The sequence below is a fragment of the Leptonotus elevatus genome, chromosome 13, assembly GCF_054856555.1.
Source record: "Leptonotus elevatus isolate MCC_2025b chromosome 13, RoL_Lele_1.0, whole genome shotgun sequence".
Classification (NCBI taxonomy): Eukaryota; Metazoa; Chordata; class Actinopteri; order Syngnathiformes; family Syngnathidae; genus Leptonotus; species Leptonotus elevatus.
Genome location: NC_141251.1, coordinates 14,322,008 through 14,346,282, shown reverse-complemented (window position 1 = coordinate 14,346,282; position 24,275 = coordinate 14,322,008). Strand labels below are relative to the sequence as shown.

Below are 24,275 nucleotides of genomic sequence, written 5' to 3'. Positions count from 1 at the left end.
AGCAGTGCTTAAGTCTACATACATGACCACAGCATTTTATATAAAGTACATTAATTGTTAAAGCCTAGCTTTATATGTTACATAATCACAGGATCAAAATTGTAAATGGTGCACCGATCAATCCGTTATTAAAGCACTGACCCAGCATAACAAAACACCAAGCTTAACAATGCAACTGTTAGACCGAACCCTGTTTAGCCAAACTGCACAATGTTGTGGGATCATCTGCACCTCTTTGATTTAGCAGAGATCCATTATCTAGTTGCCTCATGAGGGACACCCCCAAGGTACTGTTACTTTATCATGACTAACTTGGATAAACTCACTGTACACAACATTAAGTACGCACAATATAAAAATAGATGTATCAAATATACAGACCATAAAAAGATAATTATTGTCTTTTTAGATTGTTGACAATAGCAATTAATTTAACAATGCTTATATTTGTTATGGTTGCATGTCTACTAAACTCACCTTTGTCCTAGTCAAACTATTCTTTTGGACATGATTCCACAATGATTTGCAATTTACGCCACATATTTATTACATTTTTATTTTCCCTCACTATTCAACTAAAATTGTTTTTATACCTACTGATTGTATCTAGTGTACTAAAAAATGTATTGCTTTATGCACAATGAATGTAGTTTAGATGATCTTGGAGAAACCACCTTTCATTTAGTTTTACTCTTGAAATTATAATAAACTAAAAGCTTCATTTAATTTGTAGAATTGCACCAAATCATACTGAGAGAAAGTTTCTAAAACGTATATGCATGTTTGTAATATGTAAAACTAGACTCAAAACACGCCCTGGATTGGCTGGCAACCAGTTCAGGGTGTACCCAAAGCCAGCTGGGATAGGCTCCAGCACTCCTAAGCGGTTAAGAAAATGGATGCATGGATGGACTCAAAACACACCAATTTCAGACCGCTTACCCACTTTAATGTTGCCAATATCATTTGCCATTTTAATTTATGCTTATTGTGGTGCCTCTTTTTTTTCTTTTATTATATTGTACGGTGACCTTGAGTATCCTGAAAGGTGCCTAAAAGATCAAATGAATTATTATTATTATTATTATTATTATAGTAAGGGGCTGCATATTTTAACCTGAAAGAAGATACAAAAAAGTGTTACTCCTGGCACCTGGTTTTAATCAGTAATATACAGTACACCCTGGCTGTATTATCCTCATTACGAGGAGCAGCACACAATAGACAGCTACTTCAACTTAGCATGAGCAAGGTTCTTTTGTTCCCCCAACACTGTATTATATCCGAGTTAGTCCATAAAAAACACTATAACCCAATCTACCAATTTGTTTTAGTAAAACAACTCACCTTAATATGAATTCACCCAAGCATTAAAGCAACTCATTTATCAGGCTTTGATGGGACAAAACCCACACAGCAAAGATCGGTATCATACGCTAACATAACCATAGCATTCTGTTTGTTAGCTTTATTGTATCACTCCATGCACTCTGGTTATAATATTCATCATACAGAGTTTACTACCTGCTGTCTAGAACTACCAGAGGATGACTGACTTCCATGTGATGTTGCAAGCCAGCCAGCAGGGGGTTCACCTGCTCATATGCCCTTTCTCCTGTGCTAGTCTTAAGCCTGTCAACATAGCCCCGGCCGGGCACATGCGTGCACATTCACAAAAACATACAAAAAAGAAAACAAATGAAGGTCTAGTCATCATTACTTAATATGTGGTGCAGATCTGCTCCCTTAAACCCACAGATCAAGTATGAATCAGAGGAAAGTTTAAGATATTCTTACTTTACTTGCTCACTTAATATAATACACCAACAAGCCTCTTGTCTATTTTAATGACCATTTGCACCATTTTTTTTCTCATAGCAAACATTTATCACGTATATGTGACCATGATGATGTAACCTACAAAACATGTATTTTCAATCTCAGACTCACCCTAGTGAGGACTCCCAGATATTAAAGTCACTGCTAAAATCTAGACTGGGCAGCAGGTCATGGGGAAACTCAAGTTCCTCCTCGTCCTCAGGGGCATCTGCCGTAACTCTGCTCTCCTCCACACCAGTGATGACTGGGACATCTAGGAGCACTGGCTGGGACAGCAAACTCTGCTGGCTAGTGGATGCCAATGTCAACAGCACGCCAGCATCCTTCTGGGATTCAGTCTGTAGAAGAGAAAAACATACTAATGGTACAAGCACTCTACATATCCTCAGTGTTTTGTCGGTTCACTGTTCACCAATTCACATTTTTTTCTGTGGAACTTATCACTAGCTAATCACTAAAAAAAAAATCACCTTTTTTTTTTCTCTCTTTTTTTTTTTAAATATATATATATATATATATATATATATATATATATATATATATATATATATACACACATATATATATACATTTTTTTTTTGTATGTGGGTGAGAATGTGTATGTGCGTGCGTGCGTGCGTGTATTTGTTAGCTCACCAAAAACCTATTAGAAAAAATCCCATACCGTTCACCTAAACCGAACACCGCCGTCAGGAGACCCGAGGGGACCCGAGGGGACCAAAGAAAATCAAGGAAGGTGAAATCCAGCACCGACCAGACACCACCCACCGGGCCACCCACCAGAATTCTTCCCCAACCCAAGAAACATCTAAATTCCAACAAATCCAAAAAAAAATAAAAAAAATCAGGGAGACCTCAAGAGACCGAAGGAGAGACTGAGGGAAGGAAGGAAGGACAGACGAAGCCGAGTGAGATCCACAGACACCAGCCTCCACCGATTCAATGACCTGAGGAGGAAGCAGATTGTGTCTGAGTTTCGATAGATGCTGGTGTGGTGGATCTGGCATGCATGAAAATCTCCACCAAAGAGGGGAGCCGTCGACCCCCGCCTGGACAGAGCAAGTGCAACACCTCAGGGCCCCCCAGGCCGCGGCAGCGCCAAAGGACTCACCTTTTTGTAGTTTTTCATGCTCTTTCTAAAATGCCCCAAGATGCTGCCAAGTTGTTCGAATTTGAAGAAATAAATTCCATAACAAATAATAAATATCACAATCATTAAAAAATGTTAATTCAAGATTGTTTTTATGTCCCGCTTTAAAATTCTAAACTGTCAACTGCAAAATGAAAACAAAATCATGACCCCCTAAAAGACAATAGAATGGTGTTTGTAGAACGATACTAATTTTGGCTAGTGTTTGATTAAATATATTCAGCATCACTAGTAGTACTATAGGCAGTCAAATGTTATATCGCCTTTTCTGGTTACATGCAAACAAATACAACTAAAAAACAATGTTCTAGGGCTCCCCTTACACCTGCGAGGTGTAATTTAAAACAAAGTGACAGTCACTGATAGGTACAGTAAATGTGCATTTGGTGACAAGATGACTGAACTAAAGCGGGTTCAGTTCCTTGAGTAACAATTCCCTAAAAAGCTTTAATGGAGGTAACAGACAAGATAAGATAAATGAACCCAAACCAATGCTAAATGCTAACAATCCAACATCTTGAAAGTCTTTAAAGAAACTTTATCTGATCAGCTTAGTGCAGCAAAGTTTGTAACAAAGTTGCTAGCACTGATGCTAATGCTAAAAACAACATTAGTGATGTCCTGGCTGGTTTCACAAATCTTTTCAACCACTAAAGTCTCTGAGACATTGACAGAGATGCTTTCAAGTCTGATATAGTAGAATGCCTTGGTCTATTATTGTTTATTTTTCTTTTTTTCATTGAATAGTAGGCTAGTTCCAGATGGATTCACGTTTACATCCAGTATGTACAGTGCCATATCCCTTTAATGTGTTTACACGTTGCAAAAAATGTACTAACACCAGCAGACTTACAGCTCAAATGCAAACAAAGCTGCGCAAATAACTCCACCCATGTGTTAGACAACATAATAAAGGTTTGTGTGTATAGCCTGCAGTGATGTGCAGCTAATATTTACTGACAACTGATACTCCACTACACCTTCACAATTTGCTTTTAGAAAAATGAAAACAGATACTTAAGCACTACACCTCTTTTAAAATCAACATGCCATTTAAACACCTGCAGACAAATATTTAATTTATTAAAAGTGACATATAATTGCAGCAGCCTGGGTTTTTTTTACTCCACCAATGGAACTACACTTCTCATAATAGTACATTTATTGTTTTAGGAGACGTACGAGTCACAATAGGCATTGAAGACAAACCAGCTGGGTGAGTAAAATCCAATACTTGACTTTCATTTTTATCTTTTTTTTTTATAAGGAAAGGTTTGGGTGTCTATTTAATTACCAGCAGGTGTCTAAATGACACCCAAAGCCTTCAAAGCACAACCAGAACAGGGTCATGTGCGATGTAAACAGAGGCTTCCAGACACACTCCAAATACATTATTATAAACAATATGTGTGGGAACACAGTATGTCTGAAATGCACCCAGCGATAATGTGTAGATTATGTTCTGCTGCAATTCAGAGAGGAAAGCATTCCTTCATTATTTATGAATGTTTAAATGCAGAGGCATCGCATACACACACACATACACGATAGCAGCTAGTATAAATGTTAAACTCATTATCCGTGAGCTCTTGCTCAATATAGATCATTATTGTTTTTTGTCAGTTGAATACAAAGGTCTCCTTCGTCACATTGCCATCTCTGAGGTGGCGTTGTGTGGTGAAGTAAGTGGGTGCAAATATGCATTTCAGTTAAGGTGGAGTTTAAAGTGTGATGAGGTGACTGGCGTCACCTGTATTGTGACCACAATTAGCTTTATTTGTGCCAAGTCATGTCGAATGGATGCAAAACTGCATGTCAGCATCTACATTTTGAGGTGTCAGGCGAACCCCCAAACCTTTCGCCTAGCGTTCTGATGTTTTTCTGATTGATATTCTGCTATTTTTAAATGATCTACAGGTTGCTGTTAAATTAATGAATTTATCTTCTATAATTACATTATGATGATAATTCACCCCGGCTTGAATTGTGAATTTGAATCATTAAATGATTAGCACTAACTTATTATTAGATCATGTCGTAATATTATCCAGCATTCACTACATGAGAAACACCAATCATTGCAGCAAACTCAATCACACTAACAAACACTGAAACTTTCTGACGGTGCCCCCGAAAACTAGACATTATCTATGCAAAGACATTTTTGTAAATATGGCTCATGTGCAAGTGTACCCAATGACACGTCCGGTGAGTGCATGTTGCTGATGCTACTTAAACTCTCATCAAGAGCAGCTAATGTCACATGGCAACTGTCCACTCAGCACTATGAGAGGCACAAGCAAGGTTACGGCAATACAAATAGCCCTTTAATTAAAGGGACATTTACTGTATGAAACCCTTTTGAAGCTTGTTGAGACAGAACAGTACAGCATTTGTTTCAGTCCATCACAAACATGCATATAGTACACTACTTGAAGTAACACAATGCAATTCGTAAAATTAAACTAAAAACAGGCCTTTAAAAGTAGAAGACAAAATACAAAGTTGCGTAATGTACTTACTAGATATGTTCAAGGTTTCCTTTCTGTCTCTCCACTGTACTCGCTGTACACATGCCGCCTCTGAGGGCTCGTGTACTGTTTTGGAACACAAAAACATGCTGCAACACATGCAGCCGCTCTCCTCGTCATTTGGCCAGCCCCTCCTTTTCCTTTCTGCCGCCTCCCTTCTAAATTTCCATGCGCCTCCTCAGACTCTTGAACTGTGCAGGCGCGTGTGTGTTGGTAGTACAAACAGTGCTGCTGAATCACTTGGCTGGCAACTGGGAAGGGTCATGGATTCTCCTCCCCCTTCCATCTTAGCGCTGTTCTTACTCCCTCCTCTTCCTCCTCAATTTGCCCTCCCCCTCATGCTGTACCCCTCCCCTCCTCTTTCCACCCTCCCTGTGGTTTGTGTGTCTTCCGCCTGGATACACGACTGTCTGACCGACAGTGGTCCTTGCAGGTGAATGCTGGGATTTAGGCCAAGGGGCAGGCCTGTGGTGCCCCCACCCCCCAGGAGAGGATCAGGTAGCACAGCATGATGCTTTTGGTACGCAAACACACACACACAAGTACTATGATCTCATGTCTTGGGGTTGTTTGTATGTGACATCATCACATGACAACACAATTTCCCTGATGAATAGAGCAAAACACTGACGACGAATATGTTAATATTAACAAGAATATAAAAAATACTATTTTAATTAATTATACTACTATACTATATTTTCCATTATTGACAGTGAAAAATATTTCTAAAGCGAGAAATGTGGATTATTTAATGTCTGACTATTTTATTTGTAGTATATTTAAAATAATAAGGGATAATTTTAAGAGTTTATTAGGATTTTTATTAACTAAACTTTTATTAGGAAAGCTAATGTTTTTTCACTAAACATCCACACTTTTTTATTTAGTACCTGTTCGGTGTGATTTTCTTGGGGTGGAAACAGAACAACAGAAGCGCCCTCTTCTGGAGCGCCCTCTTCTGGCTGAAATTACAAATTTGATGATTCAAAATATTTGGCGGTGAGACTAGAGTGCTGATATTGTTAGTGAAAGTATGCATCATTGTTATGTTTTCCATCCCATGCCATGTAAAATACAACTGCCTGGGGTCCTCGACTGTTGAAGAGGCCGATTTGCATTAATCCCATCAGGATAATCCAGAATTCCAATTGAGGATCTTGAGTCACATGTGGGTACGGTTCTATAGCTTCAATTCTACATCATTACAGAACGGCCCAATAAAACGAATAAATCAGTGTACCCCAAATTAGATTATGTCTCATAAAAGTTACACAAATTAAAGAAGTTGATGCTTTAACAGGGGTAAAAACGTTTTTAAGGTTAAGGATTTTTAATTGCTTTAATTAGTAGCAGTCTTAAAATTAGTACTGCAGTAGTAGTATTAATAGTAGTGGTTAGTAGCATTACAAGCAGTAGTAAAGTGAGTAACTTATTGGTAGTAGTAGTAGTAGTATTTGCATTAGTAGTAGTAAAAGGGAAGTCAACCCAAACATTTTCTTTACAATAATACTGTATGTTGCATGGACCTCCACTAGTCTACAGTCTTAATTTTGACAATACATTTTAATTTAGTTTTAGTTACAGTCTTTTGACTAAAATTTATTAAAGTTTTAGTCATCATAATTTAGTCATCTGATTGTATTTTAGCTTTAATCCAATTTTAGTCTACGAAAATGGAGAGCAATTTTAGTCAACTAAATTGACAGTTTAGTTGATATTTTCCTTCAGCATACATTTCAACTTTTATACAGAAAATTATAATGCCTATTTGTAACTGTAGTTTAATACGCAAGACACATTTAATACAAAGGTGTCTTTATTAATTGTTTCAATGAAACATGTTGAACTTGACAAAAATATAATTTAGTTTTCAAGTGCACAATTGCTTGAGATTAATTTTACAGCTGCACAATGAATGTAAACATGTTTGAAAATTAAATAAAGTGCAATGAACACTGAACCGTTTCTGAGTGGGTCTTTTCTCCCACCTGCGTTTCATTCTTTCTGATTGGACTGTGTGAATTTTCATCACTGTGTTGTTTTCATTTTCGTTTTAGTCATTGACGAAATTGTCAGTCAATTTTAGTTATAGTTATCGTCTCAATAAATGGCATCTATTTTAATTTTCGTTGGGACCAAAACGAAAAAGACGAAAAAAAATTGTCAACGAAATTATCACTGCTAGTCCAAACACTGTATTCTGATTAATACTGTGTTTGCCGAATGTGAATTAAGCAGCAAAATCCACCTGTTTTTCTCCATCACAGGCGGCGGCCATTTTGCCTCTTACTGTCGACTGAAAATGACATCATAGTTGCTCAGGGCTCAGGTAACGACCAAACATGGTTCACTTGTTTTCTGAAGCTAATCAGAATACCGTGTTTAGACTATAGTAGAGGCCCAAACAACATAATATTGTAAATAACAATTTGTGGGTTGAGTTCAGTTGCACTAGTAGTAGTAGTAATGGTTGCAATAGTGAAATAAGTACCGTAGTTGTAAAAATATTTGTATTAACAGTAGTAGTAGTAGTAGTGGTGGTGGTGGTGGTGGTGAAAGAAGTAGGAGTACAGGTTCGTAGTATTACTAGTAGTAGGGATGTAGCGATAATGGCAATATTGTGATATTGTGATATTAAAACTGCCACAATATATCGTCGTCGTCATGTCACAATATTAAAAGCAGCACATCTGTTAAAAAAGTTGGGTTGATTTCCATTTGTGCAGTTCTAGCACCCTCTCGTGGCTAGTTTTTTAGTGCAGTTTAATTTTCACAAGGCATGTTTTGGCCCTTCTATGTTTAAAATCCACGCTAATGGTCAGATGAAGGGGAACGTAATATGCTTGTGAACAAAGTCAATATGTGTAGGAACTCAATGTGTGCCTCAATATATATTTTATTTAGATATTTTGTGTATATGATATTTAAAATGATTTTTATAATATTTACCATTGCTGTAATGTACAAAAGCACAATATTGTGTGTGTGTGTTTTTTTAGTATGAGCTCTTTTTCTATTTTTTTCCCGATATTGTAACCTTTTTTTGTAACGCTAACCTCCCCACAAAATCGTGATAATTATCGTATCGTGACCTTCATATCGCGATAATATCGTATCGTAATGTTTGGATATCGTTACATCCCTAACGAGTAGTGCTAAATTAGAGCTTCAAGTTATGAGTATTGTTAGTTCTCTAAATATATTGTATAAAAGCGGTATTATTAGTAGGAGTAGTGTATTGGTATTTGTATGGGTACTGGGTACCATAAAAAATAGAACTCTAGTAGTAGTAGTAGTCGTCGATGTAATTGTAGTGGTAATAGTACTAGTAGTAAGTAGCAGCAGCGCAGCAGTTTATTAGTTCTCTGTATAAAAAAAAAGAGTTGTTGTTTTTTTAAGTAGTAATAGTACTAGTATTAGTAGTGATACTACCAGTATTTGTATTGCTAGTATTAATAGTAATATTGTGATGGTAGTATTAGTAGTGCAAAAAAATCCTGGCAGCAAATGTGTCTCTTACCAAAGCCTCAGTCGTGCTGCTCTCGTTCCCCATGTCTCATCAGGCCGAGCGGCACAAGGAGCCTCCAGGCCTTCCCAGGCTCAACACAGAGAGACAAAATGTGCAGGCGAGCTGAGGTCCCGCCTTTTCCACAGGATTAGAGCAGCAGACAGAGAATGGTAAGTATGTATGAATGTACTGTATATGTCGTTTTAGAGATTAGAAAAATGCCACTTTGCTCAGGCCAAAGTTCAACCTTAACAACCCTAAGTAGGGGCTGAAGGCCAGAGGAGCATGTGCAATTATGCAAAAACGTACATTTTCATATTTTGGGTACCTTATTTAGCAACGTTGAGGGGAGCAAAATATGACACATTACATTGCAAACTACAAACATACTGTATTGTTAAACAAATACCTTTGAGCGTCAAAACTGAGCACATTTAGCCTTTTTCCGCCCAAATGCTTTCAGTACAGTATTGTAAATCCGCAGATTCACTCACCCTGCAGGGAGGCTTGTTTGTGCATGATACTACTTAAAAGCGCGCATGCACAATTACAAAGCACTGACCTGAATATGCTAGATTTTATAAATAGATACATCTGCCTTGTACATGACCGTTTTCCCCCACCACACACAGTTTTGTGAACAGTTCAAATTGAAAAGTATATCAACCCCACAATCTCATGGGGTCCAATATAATCCACAAATCTTTAACTGCGTCACAGCTGATCATCATTGTTGTTGGAAAGCCAAAATGATGTATACAGATACTGCATTTGTTTAAATCTCATTATATTTAGATATGTTTGCATAATATTATTAATAGGAACACGTGTTTTGTGCTGTGTTTATTCTGTGGTGTGGCAATACTTCTCCGCTCCAGCCTGCTTGCTGTCTGGATGAAAGGGATGTAATTTCAGCCTCCATGTTGTAATTGTGTGCACATTTGAACTAGTGGAAACATTTCAGAGCTTTTTGCCATGACAAAAAAAGCACAACAGTTATAAACTGGATGATAAGACTATTATATTATAACTGACCATCCAACACGAGCCCCTACATGGAGAGTGGTATTTACTGCCCTTTATGCTACCCCTGCACTTGCGCAGCCTTAAACACATCTATTTATAACAATATTAGCATTAAATTGCATGTATTGTGCATAAGATTATTCATAAACAGTCTGCACGGTAGAAATAGTTTCAAATGTCAGAGTCCCACTTCAATGCATTAAAACAATTAAATTCGGCCAGAGTCAATTATTATCACATTTTACCTTACGATCTTCATCACAACACTTCCAAAGAAAAAAAGAGACACCAAAGAGCAGCGCTTTGCTACTCACCGCCGCTAAGAAGAGAATTCAAGCTTGCACAAGAGTCTCCAGTCCGTGTTTACGGTCTGACTAAAGTTCTGTCGTCTCCTGCGCGGAGCCTCAGTTTCTCTGATGCTATTTTTGCATTGCACGTGGGGTGAGCAGGTGGGGAGCGGGCGCTAAAGGGGGTTTGATAGGTGGCCCGAGGTGAATGCCGGACAGGAGGAGAAGTGAGCAAAGTGGCATCAGGGGGAGGGAAGGCGATATTGGAGAGAGGAGACAGAACTGGAGCTGAGGAGGCCATAACTGCTCAGAGTGAAAGTGACAGGTCGGCCTGCTCATGACTCACTCACACTTGGAGTGTGAGTGAGTCTTGGAGTATGCACTTTACTCTCATTCTGATACGGATGGAGCACAAAGTTTTGAGACACACCTCTCTTAGTGAATCAATTAATTCATCTGGATCAACACTCAAACAGAACGAGTTTGGGCTAGTCCATGAAGTCATTTTTTGAAAAGGTAAACTATAGGCCACAGATTAAAAATTATTGTATTTTTTTCTGCTAAAGTATTATTTTTTTTAGAAACAATTTAGTGAAAACAACTTTTTCTGATACTACACCACTAGATGGTGTAGTATTTTAACACCACATACCATTGTAGTGTAAAATCAACACTGACCAATGTTGATTAGTGTTAAATTTCAAATACCATCAGAATTGTTTTAACTCCTTCGCAGTGTAAAAAATAATATATTGCACTTTCAAAATTGTTGTTTTAACTATATTTAGTGTGCACCAATATAGAAAGTAGAAACCTTTTGAATTTAACTGCTGGTGTTGAATCAACGCTGCCAATTTTGCTGCATACTATTCAACGCAACATTTTATGAGACAGCCATTTTGTGCCTGTATGACTTTGCCCCAATGTAAGATAACCTGAGAGCGCTGACCACAACCAACCAAACACCTTTTCGGATGAACTAGAATAGAAGTTGTGAGGCAGGCACTCTCTCGGGTCCAACAACATTGCCCTCCAAAACGGTTTCCAAAGATAGACTCCAAAACATTGTAGAAAATTCCAGAAACTAAGTATAATAGACCTGTGCATCCACTTGTTGCAATACATACAGTGCAATCGAATACTAGCTTGTAGCAGGCTCCGATTTTACTCCTCCCCTTTTCACTCTACAGGTATGTCTTGATCTTTCCTACCTGCAGCTCTCCAGGTGTGACTACAAAAGACAAGCCGGACCGAACAGGTTTGAGCAACAAATCTTGACTTCCTTATACAAAACTGCATTGCATGAATTAAAATGTTAACAAAATCATGAAATTCCATTCTACCCTTTTAATCCTCCTCCACCATCTCCCTGTGGCTTCCCTCTTTGATGTCACGCTTTCCCCCCATCACAACAATGCGCCTACTCGATTTGCCTTTTTAATCACAACCATCTATTCTCTCGCAAAAGCAGCTCCCTCCGCCGATTACCTGTCTTGGTGAAATTCTGATGCAGCCCCCCATCTTGTATTCCATGTCCTCCTCTGGCGAGGTGACTCTGGCACTACAAGGCTTGCAGAGCACCTTCCTGCAGAACTGCATCCTCGTCGCTCAGCCACAGCATCGCCGAAGCAGCAAGATCTTTGAAAACATGCGCATCTGAGTGACTAATAGATGCGCTGCCCTGCGTGGCATCTGTGACATTCTTTCAAGCCATCGTTATATAAAAATCGACATGACATAAGGAATCCTGCCTAATCAGATGAGCGGGAGATGGCAATTGCTGCATTATAGCCTTGGCTGCAACTCACATCAGTTCCACGGAGGCACGCGAAGGCTCGGCTTTGGAGGGAAATGCACAGGGAGGGAGCAACATAGGAAGCGGAATAAAGGGTGTCTGGCTCTTTAAATGCTCTAGGAGGCATTGAGAATGACGGCAGTACATGGTCATAGACAGCATTTACAAGTGCAGTCAACCTAATTGAGTATATCCAGTAGAAGAGGAGCTGCAATGGCTTTTAACCTATTTGTATTTGTTATATTTACATCCAATTATGAATCAATAAATTGTATGTGTTATATATGTTTGCATTTTCGTCCGTGCGACCCAAGTACTGTTTCAATTGAAAGTATGACTACGTTAACGAGTGTCACGGCTCACCTGCTTTCTGGGTTTGGTCATGTGACATTCGCAAGCTGAGCTCTTAGGCACTGTGATGTCATTGTTAGTAGACGACAAGTGGCAAAATGGCTGCCCCCTGAGAAGGATAAAAATGGGTGGATTTTGTCATTCATATTCCACAAATACAATATTAATCCGAATGTTTAGACTAGTGGAGGTGCATAGAATCTCTTAACTCACCATACATCATCAGACAAATACTAAAAAGTCCAATGTTGAACGAAAAAAAAAAACTCCATATGAAGTATATGGTTAAAATCACTCCAACTTACATTTAGTGGAAGGTGTAGCCGCGTAGCACTAAAAAGCCACTGATTTGATCTTTAAAACGCTCCTCTTCCCCTTTTTCCAGCCAGTGGACTCCCACGAAGGACACCTGTCAGCCAAAGAGAAAAAGATCCCTCATAATGATGTGGAATAAATAACTTCTAATGAAAAAAACTGATGGGGGCATGTGTAGCTATGTGGCTAATAAGACCTGTGACTGAAGGTATGAATACTGGTGGTGGTACTTGACTGACAATGTGGTGATTCACTCACCTGAATGAGTTGTAACATTGACCGAAGTCGTGTACTTGTACTTTTGGCTCTGGAGGCCAATGTCGTTGTCGCCATGTTGCAGACAAACCCCACTGGAAACATCCATATCTCGATCCTCCACGCATTAACTGGACGGTAGATGGCGCACTAAGTAAAGTTGTAGAGCGAGCTGGACACAGTGTAGCTGCTCTTGTTTTGTCTTTACTGAAGTTGTTTGTCTTGCTATGGCAACAGCAACCACAAATAGTCCCAAATCACATTCAGCTGCTGGCAAAAGGTTAGTAGATTTTTTAATTATTATTTTTATATATATATATATATATTTTTTTTTACATTTTTGCACGTTTTGTTTTCACATTGACGATAATTTAGAGAGGTTATCATATTTTAATTTTAAAGTATTTTCTGTGCAAATCACTGCATTCATAGGATTTAACTTATTTTTGTAGTCAGATTTGTTTAGTACTTTTTTTGTTGCTTTTTTTATTAATTCAAACTCCAACATCCAATTCAAACCGATTTTTTTAGTACTTATACAGGACGAACATTAAGTATTTTTTGTCTAAAAATAACTTGTTGATGAAATGGGTTCTAAACCCTATACAAATGTTAAAGAAAACGCACAATATTTTATCTTGGTAAAAATATCTTCTTCTTTTTATTCCACATATATGTCTATTACGGTAATTTGCTTTTTAAAACTATTTGTTGAATTCCAAATAATTTTGTTTATATTCATCATAATTTACTACTACTTTGCTTTAATGAAATTTAACATTATAGGGGGAAAATATTGTTGCATACTGTTTTTTTTTTTTTTTCGATTGCAGATTTCACATGATTACATTTGTTTAGACTGATTGAATTGTTTTCATTTCATTTTTGAGGATAGGCATAATAGACTGGTCACGTGGACAAACTAATCCCTTCATGACCCTGCTGTCACGCTGAAGAACCGACTGAGCTGTACTCCACTTTGAGGCTTTTCAGTGCGTCTTTGCAGTCTAGTAACATAGGTCTTGCTTCAATATGGGGGAAATGAGGTCATCTTCGCCTCCACCTCACTTGGATCTGAACAACTTTGACTCTGCTGATGCAGAAAAGAGCAGGTACGTTTTAACAAGCCCTCGCTCCTTGGAGTCCTGTGCACGACTTGGCATCAAGCCTGTTGACCTTCTGATGAAATCTCTGAATGATTTATTGTCTGAGCAGTGTGACTTGACTTTAGAGGCAGTGAAAGTTATGCACGAATCCCATGAAAAGGAGAGAAGGAAGCTATTGCAAAAGTGCCGAGATGAGAGGGAGAGGATTATCCAGCAGGTTGCCAGGTGGCAGAGCACTAAGAAAGTCTCAAGCCTGGAAACAAGACATTACACCAAGACAATGGATCAAATTCCATACGCGGATCTATGTATTAGGGACAAAAGTGTGAGTAAAACATCCTGCTGTGCTGCAGAAGAACCAGACAGGAACACAAGCTGCAGCTTAGGTGACCTCAGACACTCTCCGGCTATCCAGTTGAAACTACAGAGGCTCACTGAAGACATCAGGAGGGAGATGTGTGTCCCAATTTCACAGACGGACCGCAAGATTGCAGCTCTCATGCTGCTGAAGCACCAGGAGGAGGTGGAACACCTCAGTCACAGACAGCGGAATGACGAAAAGCGGGAGGAGGCCCGCAGGCAGGAACAGGCCCGGCAGGCGCAGGCGGACAAAAGGAGGACGCAGCAGCTGATGCAAAGTGTGCAACGCTGGCACGAGGAACTGGAGGCCCGCAGGAGGTTGAGAGCGCGCCGGGAAGAAGAGAGAGCAGGGCAGCTCAAAAGGGAGGTGCTGCTGCAAGAGGAGCGCTGGAGGAGGCTGAAGGAGCAGGTGGAGGTGCAGCGTAGAGGACAGATGGCGGCTGCGCAGAAGGACGCGCAGGGGAGGAAATGCTGCCGGGAGAAAGTGCTGAGAGAAATGGAGGAGGTGGACAAAAGGCAGCGAGACAATGAGAGACAGGGAGCTGCGGAGATGGAGCAGAAAGCAAGATGGAGCAAATTGCGCTTGGAGAAGAAGCGTCTACGGGAGGTGAACAGAAGGGAGCTGCTCAACCACATGCTCCTAAAACAACAAGTGGAGAAACAGGTAGAGGATGAGGAGTCACGTTTGAGGGATGCGCTGGAGAGGAAGATGCGGCGTTCCCGTGAGAAACACGCTCGCGACGTGGAGGCCCGGCTGATGGAGCTCCAGGAACGGGCGGCCCAGGAGGAGAAGCGAATGCTGAGGACGCAACTCCGGGCCAAGCTGCACAGCATCCAGCAGCTCACACACAAACACCTCCTGGTCAAGCTGAGTCAGCAACGCACGCAGAGAGCCGGCGAGCACACGTGGGCCCAGCAAAGGAAGAAGACCCAGCAAACGCGTCAGTACAACAAACTCAGGCAGCTGCGCCACCAGCGAATACGAGAGAGCCTGCAGAGAGAGGAGGAGGTGTTGAAGAAGGTCAGGGAGAGCAGCGTCGCCGTGAAGGAGAGGAGGTGCGAGAGGCTGCTTCGAGAGCGGGAGAACGTCCGGCAGGAGGCGCACAAGCAGGCCTTGGCGTCATTTCACTTGAGGGAGCGAGTGAGGCAGCAGACTCAAAGTCGCTCTTTCGCTCAGATGGCTCAGGAAGCTCAGCTGGCCGCCTCCATCAGCCGAATGAACCTCTCAAATGACAATCGTTAGCTGTTTTGAAAATAATGTGAAGCCTACACAGAGGAATCCATTTATTCAAGTTAGGCTCGTTTAGCAAGTGTGCAGCATAAGATGACCAAAACGCATACAAGTAGTTCAGGCCAAGATTCCTTGCGAATAGAGCAGAAGACAAACTAAAGATCAGTTCAAATGAGGTATCTACTATGCGTGTTTATAGTATATGGCTAAATATTCGGATTTTAAAAAAAACCCTATAAAACCAAATTCTGTTTTTTTTGCGCGCTTTTACATGGCCTTTCAAAACCCAAATAAGTACTGTAATGTTTTGAAAGGGTTTTTAATTGAGCATTAAACCTAACTTTCTGGATTCCTTTGCATAAAACAACCAAAATTCGGTTACGTTGTTGACATAAATTGGTTACTTTTGACCCAGAAGTTTTAAAGCTACTGAACATAGAAAATTCAATTTCGAATCGCTACTGCCACCTGTTGACGAAAAATGAAACTGCACTTACACAATGCGCACATAACGTCACATCCGCAGACAGAAACCCGAATACTGTGTGAAAACATGGCCAGAGGCTTGCAGGAGTATCCATTGTGAGCAGCTAAGGTGTTTATATACTAATAAGAATATTTTTCAGTCATAAATGGTCAAATAAAAAAGCTACTGTAAATATATTTTTGGACAATTTGTTACAAAGAGCAGCTTGCTATGGTCAAATAGATTGGCAGTGAGCCTTAAGAAAAGTTTTTGGTTTTTTTAAAATACCAGGCGAAGCCTTAATTTTTGTACCAGGGGTGAAATGTGGCTTTGGTAGGATTTACAGTCAACGACTGTAGTGCATTTTCAACCCGTGTCCACTGCTAATCGTCCATCTTCTGTCTGTAACAAATATGCTACTACAGGAAATGATGAGTGATTTAAAAAGTGTTTCTATAATTGTCATATTGATTTTTAAAAAAACCTGAAATTTATGTTCACTGTTCAGTGAAATCCAGAGTATATATAATATATATATATATAAAGAATTTGTTAAGTCAAAGAAATGTCTTTGATTTTCTAATAAAAATAAAGTATTGGCAAAACCAGTTGTCATTTTTATGTTAAGATGAGTTGTCGACATCTGCTGAAAATAATAGTCATTTGTACTCTAATTTAGTTACTTTTAAAATCAAGTAATCAGTAAAGTAACTAGGCACTTTTCAAGGTAGCTGTGGCAACAGTGAATTCTCACGAGGCCTTTTTTTTTATATAGTTTATGCAAATATGCACAGACACTCATGCTTTGCTTATACTTGTGCATTAAATATAAATACTGTATGTCCAAACTTCCCAAATTGCATCCTCTGTTCAATCCTGCATGGCTTTGTTGTCTTAGTAGCAGTAGTTAACAATAAATTGCGCTTATTAAAAAAATAATTACAAATCAGTTAGTTTTGAACATCAGCTATATGGCCTCCTAGTGTGGAGTTTGTACGTTTTACTTGTGCTTGTGTGGGTTTTGCAGCTTCCTCCCACATGACCAAAACATGCATGTTAGATTAACGTTCAAAAGTAACCTGCAATTGGCTCGTGACCAATCCAGTGTATATTCCGCCTCTTGCGGGTGGGTCATCTGCAATATGTTCCAACTCACAATCCACCTTAATGAAGACAAGTGCTATAAAAAAAAAAGGCTGTATAGTTATCCATCTAAAGCCATAGCGTTTTTCAGTGTACTGTTAACATGCATGACAAGAAAAACCTGATTGAAGGTAACACCTTCCTGCCAAGCTTTTCGTTATGGAATGGAAATAGTGCACCAAGGCCAACATATGAGCTATCCACCATTTAGTTACACCCAATGGAAAGCTGAAAGTGATAAATGGACCCAAGGGAGAGTTTCCATGGGACCAAATTAACAAGGGTAAATTGTCTCCCAAGGTATTTGACAAAACGAAAAGCAATGATGTCATAGCAGTGCCTGAAAGCACTCACAGTGCTGTTTTATTTGAAAATAATTGGCATGGCTACAAAACGGGTTGCCTGTAGTAATGCCTGCAGTGTGCTTTATTTAAATGTGTGATTTTCCTTCTGTGTGCTGAAAGAACTAATCCACACAGACAACAAATAGTCTGTCATTTATTAGCGCCATCTTGTGGGTAACTGTCCCACTTGTCCCCAAGGAAAAATCATCACCGTGACCTGCATCCAGAATGTCTTTCTGTACGGTCTATTTCTCTCCTCGGCATGTCAGCTTCACTCCGTGTTCACTTTCGGAGCGAGCCGCAATTTCCCGTCATTTCGACATCCAAGCCCCTTTCTCAGTCATCATGAAGCCCCAGAGCCAGCAGAACAGGAAGCCCCACTCCGAGAACAAGAGTGACGCTCTCCTTCCAACCCAAGTGGCTCTGCGGCTGCCGTTGACCGGGAACATGGCCTGCACGAGCGCGACCGTTATTGCTGATGATGTCGGGAAGAACGTGCACCGTGGCCACAAAGAGGAAAGTCCCACCCGAGAAAAGCATACCGACGCCCGTTGCGCTGAGTTGCTTCTGAAACGACGAGCAAGTCTGCAGACACAAACGCATTCCCAATTAGTAAAGCAGTTGAGTGTCGAATGACAAGATAACTGGTTTGGGCTGTCTCACCGCGTGCAGTACGAAGTACGTAGCGATGGCAACAATTGGTGCTGCAGCTGAAAAGGCCAACAAATGGCCCTGGATGAACTTCTTTTCCAGTCCTGCATGCATCAAAAAGGCGACCAGACCAAACGCTGCCGGAGCCTAGCAGACAAATGGGAAAGATTTATCATACGTTGTTCCAATGACACAATTCTGATATTGGGAGGTGGGGCTCAAGAAACAAACTTCATTTATCTAAAAAAAAAAAAAAAGCAAAGTTGAAACCATAAGTTTACATACACTATAGAAAAATACTTTTTTTGCACTGTCTGTCATAAAATCTGACATTTTTGCTGTTCGAGGTCAATTACAATAACCAAAATTATTTACATTTGCCGAATGCCACAACAATGAAAAATATTTTTTAACTCATTCACTGCCATTGACAGCTATAGACGTCAAAAATTCATTTGAACAGTTTCTATTAGTTTAATTTTTTTGTTTTTTTGTTAAGAGTATGAAAACCTAGAATTTTTTTGGGGGGGGGGGGTACGTTTTGAACAGATATAAAATTTGTGATTAATCGTGAGTTAACTAGTGAAGTCATGCAATTAATTACGATTACAAATTTTAATCGCCCGATGCCCCTAATTTTAATAATCATTTCTTTAAAAAAACATTTTTTAATAATATATTTTTTTAAGATTATTAAAAATTAGGGGCATCAGGTGATTATTATTTTTATCATAATTAATCGCATGACATCACTAGTTAACTCATGATTAATCACAAATGTTATATCTGTTCTATTACAATAAAAAAAATCCAGGTTTTCATACTCTTGTTAACAAAAATGGGAAAAAAAATGTTCAAATGAATTTTTGACGTCTATAGCCGACAATGGCAGTGAATGAGTTAAAGACAAAAAAATGTCAATGTCAAAAATGTACATACATTTCATGAATATTTTGTACCGTTGTCTTTAAACTGTTTGAACAAAAAGTTATGTTAATGTTGGTAAAGTAATGTAAGAAGTAAAAAAACAAATCTGGGGCTGGGGGCTTCAATTACTCAGTTTTGCTCTTGAGCTTGGTCCCTTTCCACTGCTAATAGCGGTGATTACTCTAAAAACACCTGCTGTAAGTCAAAACAAAAGTCAACCATAAAACTTCCTTACGTTGAATGTCGCCGTTGGAATATGATTAAGGAGCAAAATCCACCCGTTTTTAGCCATCTCATGAGCAGCCATTTTGTCACTTGCTGTCGACTGAAAATGGTATCATGGCCCAGGTAACGACCAATCATGGCTCAGCCTCAGAAAACAGCCGTCACCAGCCAATATTTGTATTTCTTTTGCATTTATTTCCATATTGTCACTGCATGGTGTCAAGTCGACGCTTGGGAGTTTTTTTTACACGCAAGTTCTTATCAAATATCACTTAATGTCAAACGTCACTTGAAATGTACACAGAAACAAACAATCAAACAAACATTATTGTGCATTTGGTCTTGCAGCGTAAAACCAGATGTGTTATGCTGCATTCCAGAAACCTGGGAAGTTGTAAATTTATCTGTGACACTAGGGAAGTTCCTACTCACACACTCAAGGGAAGCTGATATACCCGGACCGCCCCAAGATTCAGTAATGTGACACCATAGAACAATGGCAGTCCACAAAGACGCTATGCTATATTTTTCTAAATACAAGATGCAGTCGTTCAGCATCACCAGTTCTGCGTGGAACTAAATCATCTCTGGATTATTTACACCTCCCCAACAGTCCTGAATGCAGCATAATTCATCATCGTAATACTCTCACCTTGTGTAGAATCACAGCTAAGAACACAATGACTTGCACGGTCACCTGGCCCGTGGCTACCACCGCACCAAGAGCGAAGCCGTCAGCTGTTTGCAAAACAAAACACAAACTGGTCACAAAAACGGCAGCCAACATTCAGAGGGTGCTGATCTCAAAAGCCAACATTCAGTTTGTTTGCTTCTAGTGTAGTTGGTGGCTGCCACAAAATCGACCTATCACAAGGATCTTTACACTAATTGCCAAGTGTAATTTGACGGCTTGGTGATAAAGTGCTGCCTCCGTGAGAAAATAGAATCCATGCTGTCTTTTGTGCTGGGCTTAGAACGGCTTTAGATTGTGACCAATATGTATTGCGTCGCCTTTAAATGTTTCTTCCCAGTGACCTGAAAATTAGGGGTGCGCCCAAAAAATCGATTCTCCTAAGAATCGCAATTCTCATTTAGTACGATTCAGAATCGATTTTAAATGTCCCAAAATTGATTTTATTTATTGTTCATGTTGTACCCGGTTTGGCCACTGAGGGGCAGTGTGGTTCCACACGGTCTAATACACAAGTTGTTTTTTTGCAGTGTGGAGCCGTCCTTTTGAGTGAGAAAAGTGCTGCGAGTAGCACGCTAATTAGCATTAGCGAGTCAGACTAGAGTAGATCATTACAATTCCTTGCACATCTGTAGATTGAAGCAAAAATCATTGGTAATCAAATCATTTTGAATCAAAAAGCGTTCTTAATCAAAAATTGTTTCTAAATCGAATTGCAGACCCAAAAATCGGAATCGAATCGTGAGACATTCAAAGATTCCCACCTCTACTGAAAATGTTGGCCAGTTAATTATCTGTTCCTTATGTTAGGCATATAATTCTGCCTTGGTCCTTGGAAACAAATAGTTTAAAGATGCGAAATCCTTCACATATCCACCCAGGGTAAAGTTTTAGGAATCTGAATCCATTTTCTATGTTGCTTATCCTGTTCAGGGTCACAAGCAGCTAGAGACTATTCCAACTGGCTCTAGGCGAAAAACAGACCTTGTAATGGGCGCCACTTAAATCACAAGGAAATCCTTTACACAAACAAACACAAGTCAATGAAATTAAACCTCCCACTGTCACCCCGGGTTAAGTTGTGACCCACTTTTAGTGAAGTTAAGAGTAAAAAGAAAATGCATTGAAAAATATTATGAAATCATAATATGTGTACTGTCATTTTTAAACATAGGTATAGAAGTGATGGCACAGTTATAGCATTCATCTTGCAGTTCTACAGCTGGTGGTTTGAGTGTTAAACTTAAGTACAAGCGGTATCAGAGTCTTGAATTTTATCAAATCAAACTTTATTTATATAGCACTTTTCATTTAAAAAAATGCATCTCAAAGTGCTGTACAGTTAAAACATCCAAAATACAGCAAAACACCCCCCCCCCCACACACACACACACCCGCCGAATGCATAACCTGAAGAACCATGTAAAAAAAAAAAATATATATATATATATATTTTTTTTTTTTTTGTCAGGGTTGGGTACAGAAACCATGTGAGGAAAACCACCCAAGGGGAGCTCATTCACATCGAAAGGGATGACAGCGGTTTTAAAGGGTATTTATTGTTTGGTAAGTGTCTTAAGTGTCCTTTATCTCCAAGAAAAGGCGCGGTAAATATACTGCACTGAACTGAAATAGGTCACTGTACAGGGGGTAATCAGTTCATGATTTACGCTTATGTCACAACCTAAATTGGTACCAAAGTCAGAATCCGCCATTTCACTAACCTACACTCAGAGCAGCAATTTTGACAAAATCATAATTACGGTGAATATTTACAGTATGTACAGCATTAACTGACGATCTGTAGTTCGAAACCAAAATTGTACGTCTGTGTTGACATAAACCCTGCAAGTTGAGTATCACTACTCTAAAGCCAGGCTTTAATAGAGAAGAAACAAAAGCACACATCGTGAGTCACATGAAGTCTTGCACATTGCTTTGTGGATGGCCCTTTGCCCTAGTGCATTACAATGTGAACACAAACTACTACAAGTGGAGTTAATATGACTGTACCTGCAGCGTGAATAACCAACCCCAGTGTGGCTGTGATGGCATCACTATTAGGATTTGTTTTTCCTGAAATGACAAAAAATAAATAAAAATCAACATGGTGATTCCGCCGCACTGACCTACATTTAAAAATTCCACTACTTTTGGAAGTTAGATGTCCAACCAGAATCAGCGCTGGCGATGTAATATAATATAGATTAGCAATGTTACTTTAAATTCAACACAGAGGGTCAGCTAGCTGGTTCACGTCAGTAATTTTCCGTCAAGTTCAAATGAGCCAAATGTCACACTTCTTAGGCCTACCACACATGGAGAAGTAACTGGCCAGCTGATCCACCACAAACATGAAGATGAATCCGAACGTCAAAGCCACTCCGATCCACAGCTGAGGCGAGGGGGCTCTTGCTTTGGAGGTTTCGTTCACAGCAGATAAAGAAGCTGCAAGAAGAAAGGGGATGCCAAATTAAGACCATACACACGCGCATGAGAATAGAACACGTGTCTATGATATGATAATGACCGTTCTGGTGTGACCAGGACTCTTGCATTAAACCCACTCCTTCAGGGATGGTGATGGCGAGAGCCGTTCCACACAAGAAGCCTGCACCCAGGATGGAGATGAAGTGCAGGCTTCTCTGCAACACACATACACGTATTTTTAACTCCAGGGCTACGAAAAGCCGCGTTTCTACCGCTAAATGGCCATATAAGGGCACACGCCATACTAGCAAAATGTATCGTTTTTAAACATGGAAAATGTCGATGTTTTGTGACGCGACTTACCTCCGAAAGTCGAAACAACAGAGGGATAAATCCGAGTAGGAAGCAACCGACAAACATTGCTACTGATATTAAAGTAATGCTCAAACCCCCGTCCATTTCGCAGACTTGTTTTTACGACTGTTTTTTTTTTTTTAATCACGAGTGGTGTCGTTATCTTTTTTCTTGCTACATTAAACGTGACAGCATGCGTCCACGAGGCCAACATGTGTTATAAAGCATGTTGTTCTTCCATTCTCGTCTTCCACGTCGAGCCTCCGTTCCGTTCGTAACCGTCCTGCTACTGCTGAGCCGGTTCGGTCGTTGCACCAGCAGCAGCAGGGGAAGAAGAAAAGGGCACGCAGTCGCAGTTGTTTAACTCTTTGTAGATAGAACACGCCTTGAAGTGTATTTAACATGATCATCTTGCACGAAGTCACTTTAATCTTTTTTTCCATGTTTTGCGTTAGAAGGTGGTTTGCTCGTTCATGGCTCTCTGGCTGGTTCTGTTACTGTCCCCAAAAACTGTTACACTGTCCAAATTATGAAGCACGCGCATTATCATTCAAAGTAATATCAGCTTCTATATTTTATTAAACAAACCCACTTTGATAACGGTATTTAGCGAGAGTAATAAATACGTAGTGTTAACATATATTAAAAAATATATATAAAAAATAAAAAGCTTGTAAATATTGGTCAATAAAAAAAATATTTGGAAAAAAAAATAACAGTCAAATGTAAAACCTAATTAACTATTATATTTAGAATGGTTGCATTACAACATGTTCCTTTGCTTTTTAGTTTGTTTCCACTGCCATTGGCTACTAGAATAACTAGATATAAAATATCACTTTTATCTGGGAGGGCTGTCAGTCAAAGAGTTTGAAATAAAGCCATAACAGCCGTAACAAAAAATGGAGAAGCACTGCAATAATGGTAATGTTCCCAACTCATGCTGATGTCAGACCCATGGCTCAATCTAAATCTAGCCAATTTAACTTTGGCTCTCACATTTCTGGTTATCCACTGGAAACCCATTACCACATTTTGTTTTTGCCCAAAAACATTTATAAATGGGACAAATACCCCCCCTCAAAAAAGGCAGTACATGAAGTGCATGACAACTATTACGTACTGTATACTGTATGGTTATACTCAGAAACGTTACGCTGGGTAATCATTACCGATCATTGGTTGTAAAGTTGTTGTGATCTAGTGGTTACACATCTACCTCACAGTTCAGAGGTTTGGGGTAAGAATGTTCTCCCCAAACTTGTTTTTTCCCCTCCCATGTTCTAA

At 39.6% G+C, this 24,275-nt stretch overlaps 3 protein-coding genes and 1 long non-coding RNA gene across 7 annotated transcripts in view; 2 read left to right on the top strand and 2 right to left on the bottom strand.

Moving 5' to 3' along the window:
* The window catches only part of tacc2 (transforming, acidic coiled-coil containing protein 2), a 48,595-nt gene extending 36,074 nt beyond the window's left edge, over nt 1–12,521 (bottom strand). Inside the window, exons 1-3 of one of the 4 annotated variants that reach the window (XM_086092313.1) lie at nt 12,503–12,521; nt 11,833–11,982; nt 1,951–2,177 (exon numbers count right to left, since the gene is read on the bottom strand). In XM_086092313.1, coding sequence (XP_085948439.1) covers nt 1,951–2,177; nt 11,833–11,943 — 338 coding nt within the window. In that variant the 5' untranslated portion in view covers nt 11,944–11,982; nt 12,503–12,521. Of the gene's footprint in view, nt 1–1,524; nt 1,633–1,950; nt 2,178–11,832; nt 12,212–12,502 lie in introns of those variants that run through there. The other 3 variants (XM_086092315.1, XM_086092316.1, XM_086092314.1) reach the window with 3 other exon arrangements.
* Nucleotides 6,412–12,340, top strand: LOC147163937 (uncharacterized). Its single transcript, XR_015096800.1, has 5 exons — nt 6,412–6,522; nt 7,791–7,852; nt 9,087–9,201; nt 11,535–11,602; nt 11,816–12,340. It is a non-coding gene; the product is annotated as an uncharacterized LOC147163937 (long non-coding RNA).
* Nucleotides 12,522–13,301: 780 nt separating the features above from the next.
* On the top strand, nt 13,302–16,798 carry LOC147163935 (uncharacterized). Its single transcript, XM_086093370.1, has 2 exons — nt 13,302–13,340; nt 13,956–16,798. The coding sequence occupies exon 2, from the start codon at nt 14,093–14,095 to the stop codon at nt 15,767–15,769; it is 1,677 nt and encodes a 558-aa protein (XP_085949496.1). The 5' UTR covers nt 13,302–13,340; nt 13,956–14,092; the 3' UTR covers nt 15,770–16,798.
* A 904-nt stretch (nt 16,799–17,702) lies between these two features.
* LOC147163934 (zinc transporter ZIP9) lies at nt 17,703–23,438 on the bottom strand. The gene is made up of 7 exons (XM_086093858.1): nt 22,998–23,438; nt 22,735–22,849; nt 22,518–22,652; nt 22,218–22,280; nt 20,166–20,251; nt 18,374–18,508; nt 17,703–18,295 (listed from the first exon to the last, which is right to left on the bottom strand). Exons 1-7 carry the CDS (start codon nt 23,091–23,093, stop codon nt 18,047–18,049), a joined length of 879 nt encoding a protein of 292 aa, XP_085949984.1. The 5' UTR covers nt 23,094–23,438; the 3' UTR covers nt 17,703–18,046.
* Between the last annotated feature and the right edge of the window lie 837 nt (nt 23,439–24,275).

What these genes read in the sequence shown, in the direction of transcription:
- LOC147163935 (XM_086093370.1), top strand. Translation starts at nt 14,093, where the DNA reads ATGGGGGAAATGAGGTCATCTTCGCCTCCACCTCACTTGGATCTGAAC.
- LOC147163934 (XM_086093858.1), bottom strand. Translation starts at nt 23,093, where the DNA reads ATGGACGGGGGTTTGAGCATTACTTTAATATCAGTAGCAATGTTTGTC. An exon ending in TGTTGTTTCGACTTTCGGAG is followed by an intron (nt 22,850 to 22,997) that starts GTAAGTCGCGTC and finishes TGTGTGTTGCAG; the next exon opens with AGAAGCCTGCACTTCATCTC. An exon ending in CGTACTTCGTACTGCACGCG is followed by an intron (nt 18,296 to 18,373) that starts GTGAGACAGCCC and finishes TTGTGTCTGCAG; the next exon opens with ACTTGCTCGTCGTTTCAGAA.